Source organism: Dama dama, chromosome 24 (assembly GCF_033118175.1).
Source record: "Dama dama isolate Ldn47 chromosome 24, ASM3311817v1, whole genome shotgun sequence".
Classification (NCBI taxonomy): domain Eukaryota; kingdom Metazoa; phylum Chordata; class Mammalia; order Artiodactyla; family Cervidae; genus Dama; species Dama dama.
In genome coordinates this window covers 18,617,926-18,630,342 of record NC_083704.1, presented here as the reverse complement: position 1 = coordinate 18,630,342, position 12,417 = coordinate 18,617,926, and the positions used below count along the sequence as shown (strand labels likewise).

The window sequence follows — 12,417 nt, the reverse complement described above, 5'->3', positions numbered from 1 at the left end:
TATGTGTTGCCCCGTCCTCTGCTCCATGCTATGACTGTGGGTCCCTGCAGCTGACAGAACACAAGTCCTGCCGGCCAGTCCTGCTCCTTTTCTGGCTGAGTTTCCACACCCAGGACCCAGCCTCTATCCTCTTCCCCACATACGCCCTCGCTGGGGACGGAGGAACACACACCAAAGGACTTTACGGTCTCGGTGACCCTCCCCAGACATGACAGGCCTGGACCCTCTGGTCACTGGACGGACACTGTGCTTTGTGACCGGGGAGAAGGAACAAAAAGGTCTCCCCACATCCCGATGCCCCAAGCACGTGCCGCTGTGACCTCAGAAGGCAGCGGTCATTCTCTCACTGTCCTTCTCAGTCTCCGTAAGGCAAGTGCTCAGGTTGTAGGAATACACATGGCCCTAAGAAAGCCATTCTCCCCACGGGACTCAGTACAACTCTTTTCAGAAGGAATTTTCAAAAGCTTGTTGACAGTGTTATTTTTCCTCAATTGGTCTCTGTGTAAAAACCCACCTCCACGTGTAAGAGAACAGCCTCCTGGCCCCCACTCCACGCTGTCTGGCGGGCACATGTGCAGACTACAGATGCTAGGCGTGGCGGCCCCATTTCTATGGGGAGAGCGGTTCTGAGCTGCACACAGCAGGGTCCCTGTCGGGGTGGGCCGGCGCGGCATGGGGGCTCACCCAGAAGGTGGTGGAAGCTTGGGGCCCCCCCGGGGAGGCTGTGGTCCCCTCGTCAGCTGCCTTTGCCCCACAGCTCTGGGGCTGCGGCCACTCCGGCTCGTCTTCCACGCGCTGCTCACTTTTGCTCTTCTGTTTCCTTATGATCTGGGGAGGAGGCAGGTGAGAAAGGGGACACTTTATTGGAGAGACTTCCAGCGCTATGTGGTGTAACTGGGATCATCTTTGGGAAATTTTTAGTCATGGAAGAGCTTAGCTTCAACAGAATACCAGCCAGTTTCAGACCCGCCTTGTGATAAAACAGCACAACCAAAGCGTTGAACATTCTACAGCACTTTACAGTTTAAAAGTAGTCCTTTTATGATGCTGACAACCTTTTCTATTAATTAAGTGCCTACTGTGTGCCAGTCTCTGTGCCTGACACCATATAATACAAGGGCTTTCCTGGTGGCTCAGATGGTAAAGAATTTGCCTGCAGTGCAGGAGGGCAGGTTCAATCCCTGGGTCAGGAAGATCCGCTGGAGAAGGAAATAGAAACCCACTCCAATGTTCTTGCCTAGAGAATTCCATGGACAGAGGAGGCTGGCCGGCTGCAGTCCATGGGGTTGCTTGATACCATATATGTTCTCTGCTTGACACCATATATGCTTTACCTCATTTAATTCTCAGAATAACTCTAAGAGCTACCTACTATAACTCCCCCTATTTTACAGATGCAGAATTAAGCTCAGAGGTCATCAGTTAAGGACACGCAGCTCCTCAACAGTGGAGCTGGATCTCAAACCCAGAGTCTCCGGTTGTACACCCTGACTTTAGGAAGGGTCTGAAAGCCCTAAGGAGGGGGCAGATACCAAGAGTCATGAAGGAAGGCTTCAGCTTATCTGCGCCACTTGCTATGTTGGGCATGGCCACTTGGGTTTAATAAGTCCCTTTGTACAGAGGTCTCTGGGCCAAGTTCCTAGCTCCTCCCCCACTAGCTCAATCCCTAAGGGCAAGCAGGTTCATACCGCTTAGTTGTCGCAGGGCAATGTAACCCCTCTGCCTTAGCCCTGGAGTACAACGGCAAAAGTGAGAAGAAACAAGACAAACGATGCCCGAGACAACAGTGGTACCCACGGCGGCGCTTCCGCTCACCGAAGGCCCTGGTCCGGACCAGGCTGGCCCACTGCCGCCGTGTGGTTGCACGGCGCACCTACCTTCTGCAGGATGGTTGTGGCCAGCTCCTCGGCCAGCTCCTCCTTGTGGTCCCGCAGGTAACTGGCCTCATTCTGCTTGTCCTGCAGAGGGAAGAAGAGAAGGGCGTGAGCTGTGGGTGTGTTTGGGGGACTTGGCAATTGATTTCTTGGGAGTCCTGACCACAAATGCAGGGGGAGGGTGGGCTCAGTTCAAGGATGGTTATATGATGATGGCGTCCCCACAAGATGCACTTTCTGTTGGCAGCCAGGACCCCACCCACACCACCTTCCAGACAGACATTGCAGGGCGGGGGTGCGGGTGGCGTACCAGGCTGTCCCCATAGGCTTCTGCTTTGGAGATGGCTTCCTCAATGGCCTCTTCAGCCACACGTAGGGCGACAGCCAAGGTGTCCATCATGCTGTGTCCTGGACAGGAAACAGAACACAGACCACTTCAAAAAGGCAAGGGCAAGTGAAAAGTCCTTGTGTCAAAGTCATGAGCTGACTAGGACGAGGCTAGGCCATCGTCCTCTTGTGCCCGGCACTATGCACAGCTCCAAACGTGCAGAGTGGCTTCAAGACGCGACTGGACGAAGGGACTTAATACAGCACTTAATCCTCTACCTTCTCAGACAGAGATGATGCTTTCTTTTGTGCATGTACTGTATCATTTGTAATGATAGGCAGGAAAACTGTGAAATCTTCTAAGGGCTGTGCTCATGGTTTAATGCAAATACAAAACCCACAAAAGAATTTTTTAGATTCTAAACCCATACTGTCAATGGCATTGGCCGACCTTGTCCCAGCTCAACCACCTGCTGGGCCGCAGACCAAGTATCTTGGTTTAACAACGTTGCGTTGCAGATGAACAGCGAAGGGACTCAGCCATACATATACCATCCAGGCTGCCACATAACATTGTTAGAGCTGAGGTTTGAATTCAGGACTCTCTGTCTCCAAATCCTGTGATTTTAACCACAAAAGTGAGATAAATACAAACTAACATGATTTTTAAAAATAAGTCTATCATGTATCTAGTGAATGTATTTTTTGCATATGGCAACAAACAGGAGTAAGTGTCCTTAAGCCAAAGGACTTCCACAGGTGACAGAATTCTCTTTGGAGTCAAGTGCTTGGAAGAGTTCTGCTTCCTGGAGGTACTAGATGTTTACCTCTTACTTGAAAGTGAGAATTTCTATCATTCCTCTTAGTTCACCCCAGAAGCCCAACTCACATCAGGAATGAGATCAGAGGTCTGCAGGAGCTGGTTGCCTATGTCTCCTCCTCCCCTTCTCAACCTCCTGTTTCCATCTATAATCTGCTAGTCATGCATTACTGAACACATGCAAATCTCCTGAAAGCTGCCTCGGGTTCTTTGTAGAATGAGATAAGGTGTAAATATATCAATTCATTAATTAATCAACCCCTAAATTAAAATACTTAATTCAAGCTTCTTAGGCTCCTGAAGACACACATGTGGACACAAAGTGGCATTTGGCAAATATAATAAAATCTCCCAAACCAACCCGAGCATATGTGCTATGCATGCTAAGTCACTGCAGTCATGTCTGACTCTTTGCAACCCCACAGGCTATAGCCCGCCAGGCTCCTCTATCCGTGGGATTCTCCAGGCAAGAGTACTGGAGTGGGTTGCCGTTCCCTTAAACTCCAGGGCATCTTCCTGACCCAGGGATTGAACCAGCATTTCTTATGTCTCTGCATTAGCAGGCAGGTTCTTTACCATTAGCACCACCTGGGAAGCCCAAATCAACCCAGTTAAACTCAAAGCCATCTAGCCAGGCAGCTGATGAGGACATCGCAGGCTGGCTGTGTGTCCTGACAGAGACATGCCTAGGGTTCAGCACCCCTCAAGTGTGGCTGAGTGAGCACACGCTTTCCCCGGTGTCTCTATCAGAAGAGTATTAAATTTAAGTTGTCACCACACTCAGTGCTCTCTGGAGACAGACACCGTATCTCCCATCTCTCTTCTTTAAGATGCCAGGCAATGTGTTTTTCACAGAAGTAGTACCCTACAAATTCTTGTTGATTCAAAGTGCACCATGACCTCCCCTGTGCTAGGCTCCGAGGGCCCTAGTGATGCCCCAGTAAACACCATCACACTCTCATGGGCTTTCCGAGCCATCGGGTGATCAGACACATATGTAACAGCTAAGAAGCGTATGGAGATCCTGTGACGGGGCCAGTCACCAGCTTCAATAGAGCCCGGGAAAGAAGGAGCGTGGAGACATCAGAAAGGCTCTGGAGGCCACATTTAAGACTTTGGCACAAGGTGGACTGGAGCGCTGAAGATGTTTGGTCCGAAAGTGAAGGCTCGAGTCAGCTTCAGAGATAACTGGTGGGGGGTGGTGGGAGGATAAGAGGACAGGGGCAGAATGGCCGAAGTTTAGAGGATCAGTTAGGTAGAGGGATGGTTACTTTTGTGTGTCAAAGTTATAGCTGCTGCTAAGTCGCTTCAGTCATGTCCGACTCTGTGCGACCCCATAGACGGCAGCCCACCAGGCTCCCCCGTCCCTGGGATTCTCCAGGCAAGAACTCTGAAGTGGGTTACCATTTGCACCAGCTGTTTAATCCAACACTAACCCAGGTGTGGCTATGAAAGTTTCTGTAGGTGTGGTTCACATTGTGGTTACTTGTGGTTAGTTGACTTTGGGTAAAGGACATTACCCTTGAAAATATCAGTAGGTCCCATCCCATCACTTGAAGGCCTTAAAAGCAAAAGCAGAGGTTTCCCAGAGAAGAAATCCTGCCTTAAGACTTGAAGATCAACTCCTAAAGAGTTTCTAGCCTGCTGACCTATTCTATAGATTTTGGGCTTGCCAGGCCCCAAAACTGTGTGACCCAAGTCCTTGAAATGAACTCCTTTGTATGTGTGCATGTGTGTTATGTGTACATATCCTATTGGTTTTGTTACTTTGGAGAACCCTGGCTGATTTAAATGGTCACTGAAATTAATATTAATATAGGAATGTTAAGAGCAGGAAGGTGCTCAGGCCATAGAATAGAATAGAATAGAAAAAGAAAAGAACTTTCTATTGGAAAGGAAAAGTGTAACTTTCTATTGGAAAGAAAAAATTTCTATTGGAATAGAAAGAAAAGAACAGGGTGGCAAACAGAACAGATAGGAACTTGGGAGACTGGGTGGAAGTGGGGACAGGGATTGAGGGAAAGGTTAAATCTTGATGGTGGACTTAAGTGGCTGAGGAGCTTGATTAGGACATGCTGAGGGGCTACAGCTACTCAAGATCCCTGGAGGAGCTACAGCTCCTGATGGTCAAGCATCAGAACTCTGAGTCTAGAACTCGGGCTGAAGTGAGAGCTAGGCATTCAGACGGAGGTGCACCATGGTTACGTGTTAACCCAGAGAGAAGATTCAAGCAGGAAGGATGAGAGAGGACCAGACTTTCATGCGAAGGTGTCTAAGGAGAGAACAGGGTGAGTGCAGAAGCTGTGGACGGGGGGGGAACACCAGAGAACCAGGGGGACTAGGAAGCACCTGTTCCAACACCCAGCACTTCAGGGAAGGAGTGCAGTGTTGGAGGAGGTTTTATTTGTAATTAGAAGTTTGTTTTGCTTTTGATCTCTGTTCTAAAGGAATGATTATATTGGTATAAAAAGTCAAAGTCAATCCATAAATGGTACGTTCTTTCTAAGAATATTTCAATATGAATTGCACAGGTGAGTTGATTATTATATTCTAACTCCAGAAAAACACATATTCTAAAAGTGAAGTGAAAGTTGCTCAGTCCTGCCCAACTCTTTGCAACCCCCATAGACTGTAGCCAGCCAGCCTCCCCTGTTCATGGAATTCTCCAGGCAAGAATATTGGGGTGGGTTGCCACTCCCTTCTCCAGAGGATCTTCCCAACCCAGGGATTGAACTCAGGTCTCTTGCGTCGCAGGCAGATTCTTTACTGTCTGGGCCACCAGAGAAGCCCAAAACACACACTAGTTGATCGTTAAGTATCTAGTATCTAGTGGTTGATAGGGAATGAATGCACTTCTCTAGGTTACACCTTAGATATACTCAACTATTTTGATGATGCATTCACACAAATGGCAATTAAAGAAGACCCAGGGAGATGCTCATACACAATAGCAGAGTTCCATCAGTGGTCCCAATGCAATGAGGGACCTGACGATCTGAAGGAGTTTCCAGTCCTCCAACCTCCCATTAGGTGTAAACCCATAAGCAACCTTACCTTCTGACTGCCTATAAAATGTTGAGTCACTGCCTGAAACACTTCCTTCATTCTCCAGGTTTGCCTCAAAAAAGTTTCCTCCTGAGAGAGAGAGAGAGAGAGAGAGAGAGGATATAAGATTATCCAAGGTGTTCAGTGAGCCTGGCGCACCGTGCTACTAAATTGGCAGACCACCATTACCCACTTTGATTATTTGCCTTGCAAATAGGTTTAGGGAATTCCTGGGTTTTTAGGCAATAAACTTAGGGAATTACTGGGTTCCACAATAAGCTACAGATTTTGACCAGTCACATTTTTTCTTTCTCATATTAATTCCTCATGTAGCATCGCTTCCACCCCCAACTTTCTTCCAGAGCCTTCTTTGGAGGTAGTATGGAATCAAACATGGAACAAAAGATTGAAGTCTGAGAGCTATGAGGTCATTTCCTGGATCTGCAAGTGACTAGTTGTGTAACCTTGATCAAGTTACTTAACCACTCAAACACTTGGGTCTCCTTACTAGAAAAGCTGTGATAATGACAGAATTCTCCTCGTGATGAGTGATGAGACACTGAACGCCTGGTCTTTAGCTACTGTTCATGGCATCAATCCAAACAGTTGCCTTTAGCCAGTGAATTAACTGTCATTAGCAGTTCGGGGAAACAAACCCAGAGCAAAACAAAGTAAGCCTCAGCATTTGATCTTTTAAGGCCTACTGCCTCTTCTCTGGTCTCTGGTCAGTTGAATGCACACCCTAGTGCCTTAGTTCCAGGCTGGAAAGTGCAGTTGGCTAAGCCCTTTTTCAGTTGGGGGTTTACCATCCATATTCACACATTAATTCATCAAATGAGATCTTTGAAGGTGTGAGGTGTGTGTCATGGCTCTTTCCTTTTAAAATTACTATATTGTATTCCCAGTGCCCACGGCAGCATGGTGATAGCAGGAGCTCAAGAAAAATTCTTGAATTGGATGCTGGTGGAAAACACTGATAGAAGCAAGAGAATAAACGTGGGTCTACATGTCTTAGCTCAAAAGGGGGAAATGCTACTGAGTCCAAGTCAAACTATGCAGTAGACCTTTGATACTAATAATAGAGCCTGCACTTCCCTGGATGGGCTGCATGGGGCTCTGGTGTGGAAACTCTGAGGGTGACTGCCATAGGTTCCTGCCGCGGGGCCAGTGGGATGTGACCTTTATGAGACATGACATTAGTGTGTGCCTGCCGCAGTGACTCTGTCTGACCATGTACCATTGTCTGTATTTGTGTTTTTTGACCAGCCTTTCAAAAGACCCGAAGTCACTTACTCTAGCTCTGTGACCGTAGGAAGTGACTTTATCTGCCTGTGTCTCTATCTCCTCATTTATAAAATAAGCCTTTAGGATAAGTCATCACCTCAGTTCTCAGACTACACAGCTAAGTGCAAATATTTCAGTTTGGCTTGGTTGCATCCAGCATCCATTCATTCATCAAGCAAATATTCCATGGGGACCTAGTAGATGCTTGGCCCTGGGCTGGATGTTAGAGTGATTGGTGAGCAAAGCCAGAAGACCTCGCTGCCCCGACAACTTGTCAGTGTAGTGGATGAGAATTCAATAACCAAAGATTTATATAAATAAATAGAAAGCTATAGATATGTTGAATGCTGTGCCTGGGTGGTTCACAGAATAGGGCGGGTGTTCAGTAGGGAAGATTGACCTAGATGGTGAGAGACCAGGCAAAGGGGTGTGGGGGTGGGAAGGAGTCCCGGGGCAGAGCACATAGCTTGCATGGGGACAGGCAGTAGGGACAGCAGGGTGCACCTGAGCCCTAAAGCAGAGGCTGTGTGACAGCCTGGGGTGAGACGGGTTGGGGGCAGGCCATGCAGTGTTCTGATCTTTGTCCCAACTTGAAGCCACCTGAAGCCAGGAAAGGCCACAGAGGGATGATCTGGCCAGGTGTATGCTTCTAAAGGTGCACGCCGGCTGCTGTGTGGAGGACAGCTTGGAAGAGGAGAGGGTGGGTGTCTAGAGAGGAAGTGGGGAGTGCGGCCCGCCCTCCGGAGTGTCCCCGTGATGAGAAAGAGGGTGGCAGGGCGGAAGCAGAGGAGAATGTGCAGTCCAGGAAGGGCTTAGGAGACAAGAGAGACTGGCGTGATCTCAGATCAATAGGGAGGAACCAGTTAAGGGAGAGGCTGAAAGGCAAGATGGAAGGGCTGAGTGACCTTGAGCCCTCCGTGGAAAGTGACAGAGTCAGATGTGGAGGTGTACACGGCCTGCCCCGTGAAGGAGGCGGCGAGGCTGTGTCCCGAGACAACACGGAGGGCGGTGGGGAGTGTGAGGAAGGGGCAGATCTGACAGCATCCTTGGGAGCCTGCGCCAACCAGGACAGGCTCTGATTTTGCATTATTATAAACCTTCTTGCACAACGACACTCCCTGGGTCCCTTTACAGTCATAGGTGGGAGCTTCTGTGCATCGTTTAGGATGATGGGGTTTTTCCAAGGGCAGAAAGCGACTGAACTGTTCTGGAAACTGAGACCTGTAGCCAGGTACCAAGTCAGAGCTTCCGTGAGCTGGAGGAACCTCCGACTTCACACAGCTCAGTGTTTGTAAGAGTCAGTGTTTGTCACTCAAATCCCAGGTGAAGGATGTCATAGACCCTTCCCAGAATCATATAAAAAATAGATATATCATACTAATAAATAGAAGTAGGATTTGTTTTCCCCATTTTACTTATCTAAAACTAAATAAATGAGCTTCCCTGGTGGCTCAGTGGTAAAGCATCCGCCTGCCAGTGCAGGGGACGTAGGAGACGTGGGTTCGATTCCTGGATCAAGAAGATCCCCTGGAGGAGGAAATAGCAACCCACTCCAGTGTTCTTGCCTGGGAAATTCCACGGACAGAAGAGCCTGGTGAGCTATGGGGCCACAAAAGTGTCAGACACCACTTAGCAACTAAACAACAACTAAATAAACATATATATTTATCAAGTTGTCTAGGGATTGAGTATATTCATAAGGGCTACTTTCATCTTAGAATAGCTGTTTTGTTTGTTTGTTTGTTTTTCCCTTTTGGTTGCACAGCATGAAGGATCTCAGGCATGCATGATCTCCTTGGCAGTGAGAGTGTGCAGTTGACCACTGGGGAACTCTCAAGAATAAATGTTAAAGATATCATGCTGAGGGACTTCCCTGGTGGCCCAGTGGGTTAGACTGTCTTCCAATGCAGGGGGTGTGGGTTTGATCCCTGGTTGGGGAGCTAAGATCTCACATGCATCACAGCCAAAAAACCAAAACATAAAACAGAAACAGTGTTTTAACAAATTCGATAAAGACCTTAAAAATGGTCCACATTAAAAAAAACTTAAAAAAAATGTCATGATTAATCTATCAGATAAATCACATTGAGCACACATTCCCATTGGACATTATATTTTTTATAAATCTATTTGCTTATTTCTCTGACTTCTCCACTGCAAAGTTGGCTCTGAGATGGGCAGGTTTTGCCCACCAGGCACTCACTAAAAGTTTACTGGACTTCCTTGGAGGTCCGGTGATTAAGACTCCATGCTTTCAATGTAGAGGGCTCAGGTTTCATCCCTGGTTGGAGAGCTAAGGTCCCACATACCTTGCGGCCCTCTAAAAATGTTTACTGAAGGAATGAATACAACTAGGATTTATCTGATAAAACAAATGTGTTGTCAGTTAGGCCTAATCTGGTCACCAGGGCTTGCGACAGATGGTCATGCAAGGGTGCATATGATGGGTGATCTGTAAGATTCTGTGAACTCAATGAACTTTCAATGGACTAATTGGTTTTATGGCAAACTACATTGGTTCATCGGAGAAGGCAATGGCACCCCGCTCCAGTACTCTTGCCTGGAAAATCCCATGGATGGAGGAGCCTGGTGGGCTGCAATTCATGGGGTCGCTAAGAGTCGGACGCAACTCAGTGACTTCCCTTTCACTTTTCACTTTCATGCATTGGAGAAGGAAATGGCAACCCACTCCAGTGTTCTTGCCTGGAGAATCCCAGGGATGGAGGAGCCTGGTGGGCTGCCATCTATGGGGTCGCACAGAGCTGGGCACGACTGAAGCGACTTAGCAGCAGCAGCACACTGGTCCATGCAGTGGAGCTATTCCATAGATAAAAGGAATTTTCTGCTGAGAGTCCTGGAACAGAGCACCGGTCTTGCACCCTGTAGATTATGTTCTGACAATCAATATTCTAAATACCCTCAGGTGGAGTTGAAGATGGAAACATCTTATTCAGAACCTCCAGCTGAGGTTCTCAAGTCTTGGCTGCATCTTAAAATAACCTGGAGAGCTTTTTAAAAAATATCTGTGCTGGGCCCACCTCCAGAGATTTGGAAGTAATTGGCTGGGGGTGGAAAATGACTCTGGTGCTGTGAGTTTTTTTTTCAGTTCCTGAGGTGATTCTAAAGTGTAGTCAGGCTTGAGGATGGCAGATGACAGCCACATTAAGGTGTTGGGTGGTAGGTAGGAGCTAATGCTGATGACTCCACAGTCATCTAATATAACCAGGAAGCCACTCACACCCTGGGAGATTTCTCCAAACTTGAGGTATATGTAACTCAATTTTCTAGGTGGTAGGTAGAACCAACCTCACTGTTTTATGATCACTACTTTACAGATTTCAGTACCGTCTCATAAACTATCTCCTGCCTGCTTGTCTTCATGTTGATCAAAAGGAAATCTTAGTTTAAATGGAGATACAGATCAAATCAAAGTAACTGATGCCAGTACTTCTGTGAAGTGTCCTGGTACCTACAAAGTGCTTTCAAGCCTGAATTGTGCAATACTGAGGACCTAAAAGGTATCAGCCACCGGACCACACTTTTGAAACACAGAGATAAAGAAGCTATAGCCTCTGCCAGGTCCAGCAGGAGAGCAGCTTTGTAAACCATCCCCTGAATGCAACGTGGTAAGCGGGGTGATTAAGGCCCAGATGAAAGAAGTGGCGAATCACAGAGGCTCCAGGACCTAAATCTGCTTCAATAGTGGCAGAGTTATTCCCAGCAAATGATTTGCCTTTGAAAATAGCACTTGAACATTTCAAAGCCTCTGGCTGGCCCACTTGGAATTCACGTTTCCCTGCTCCATCTGCGGGGCCCAAGGGAGAAAGAGAAAGAGATCGCAGTTGTGCTCTGTTTATAGGATTCTCCAAATGTGTTGGCTCCGCCCCTTCTGCTCATTTTGCATGAAGCAGTAGAGAACTCCCTTGAGATTTGAATGTGGTGACATGTAAGACAGATCATGGAGCTGACCTGAGGATGAACAAGAAAGAAAAATGGGATGCAAATGATGAGCCAATGCAACTCCAGAACTTTCTTGACGTATCTCTTTGGGTTGAAAACCTGTTAACATGATTACTTTTAAGCTTCGTTGCTTTTCTTTTCTTTTGGTCTTTGTTCCTTGAGAAATGTTTTTAGAAAAATCAGCAAAGAGAAGATTAAAAATAATATGTGGAAGTCTTCGGCTCTGCTGTCTTAGCTACAGGCTTCCTGAGTGGTTTGAAAGAGAGATTCTAACAGCTGCCACAAAAGGCCCTAATGATTCTCCGTGTTTAATGCTTCCACTCTGTTTCCCGCTCATTTCAGTGGCTCATCTCATATTTTTAGATAAGACACAACCAAAGACTTTACTGACAACACAGCAATGTAAAATAATGATGATGAAAAAACTCCAAATGAGATGGAAGCGATATTTTTCTTCCCTCTTTCTCACGGAGAAAAAGCATTTACCTGTGTCAGCAAAGTTAAGGAAAAATCTGCTTCAAGACAGAAAAAACAGGCTTCTTTGGGGAAGACATGCTGTTCATATTCTGACAACCATTTCTTTCTACTGGCTGGTCTATTAGGAATAAATAAATCCTATTTGTCTGTTTATCCTATTTGTCCTTCCTTCCAAGTTGTCCGTCCTTCCTGGGAGGAAGCTGAGACTTTTCTGACTGTCCCATGACATCAAATTCTGGGCCTGGTTGGTACAAAATTTGGGGGTAGGAAGGAAGCGGGGGTGGGGCGCATATCCTCTGAGAACAGACCTAGTCTACATGACCAAACAAAGATGACTTTTCAGTGTTTTAATCTTTAGGGGGAAATGGTCAGGGATCTTTCATTTCTAGGGATTTGGAATTCAAATGTCCACAGTATGCAGAAACACTTTGGTTCTCCCAACTGCTAACATAGCCAGCCCAGTGGAGATGCCAGAATCATAGGACTTAAAACTTAGAAACTATGGGACTTCCCTGGTGGTCCAGTGATTAAGAATCAGCCTTCCAAACCATCACAGTATTGTAAAGTAATGATCCTCCAATTAAAATTAATTAATTAAAAAAAGAATCCACTTTCCAATGCAGGGTACAT

General features: G+C 46.9%; 1 protein-coding gene across 1 annotated transcript in view; it reads right to left on the bottom strand.

Annotated features, from left to right (window-relative positions):
* The window catches only part of MYRIP (myosin VIIA and Rab interacting protein), a 216,081-nt gene that overhangs the window by 64,822 nt on the left and 138,842 nt on the right, over positions 1 to 12,417 (bottom strand). Inside the window, exons 5-8 of the mRNA XM_061127836.1 lie at positions 6,076 to 6,156; positions 2,185 to 2,282; positions 1,878 to 1,958; positions 685 to 828 (exon numbers count right to left, since the gene is read on the bottom strand). Coding sequence (XP_060983819.1) covers positions 685 to 828; positions 1,878 to 1,958; positions 2,185 to 2,282; positions 6,076 to 6,156 — 404 coding nt within the window. The remainder of the gene's footprint in view (positions 1 to 684; positions 829 to 1,877; positions 1,959 to 2,184; positions 2,283 to 6,075; positions 6,157 to 12,417) is intronic.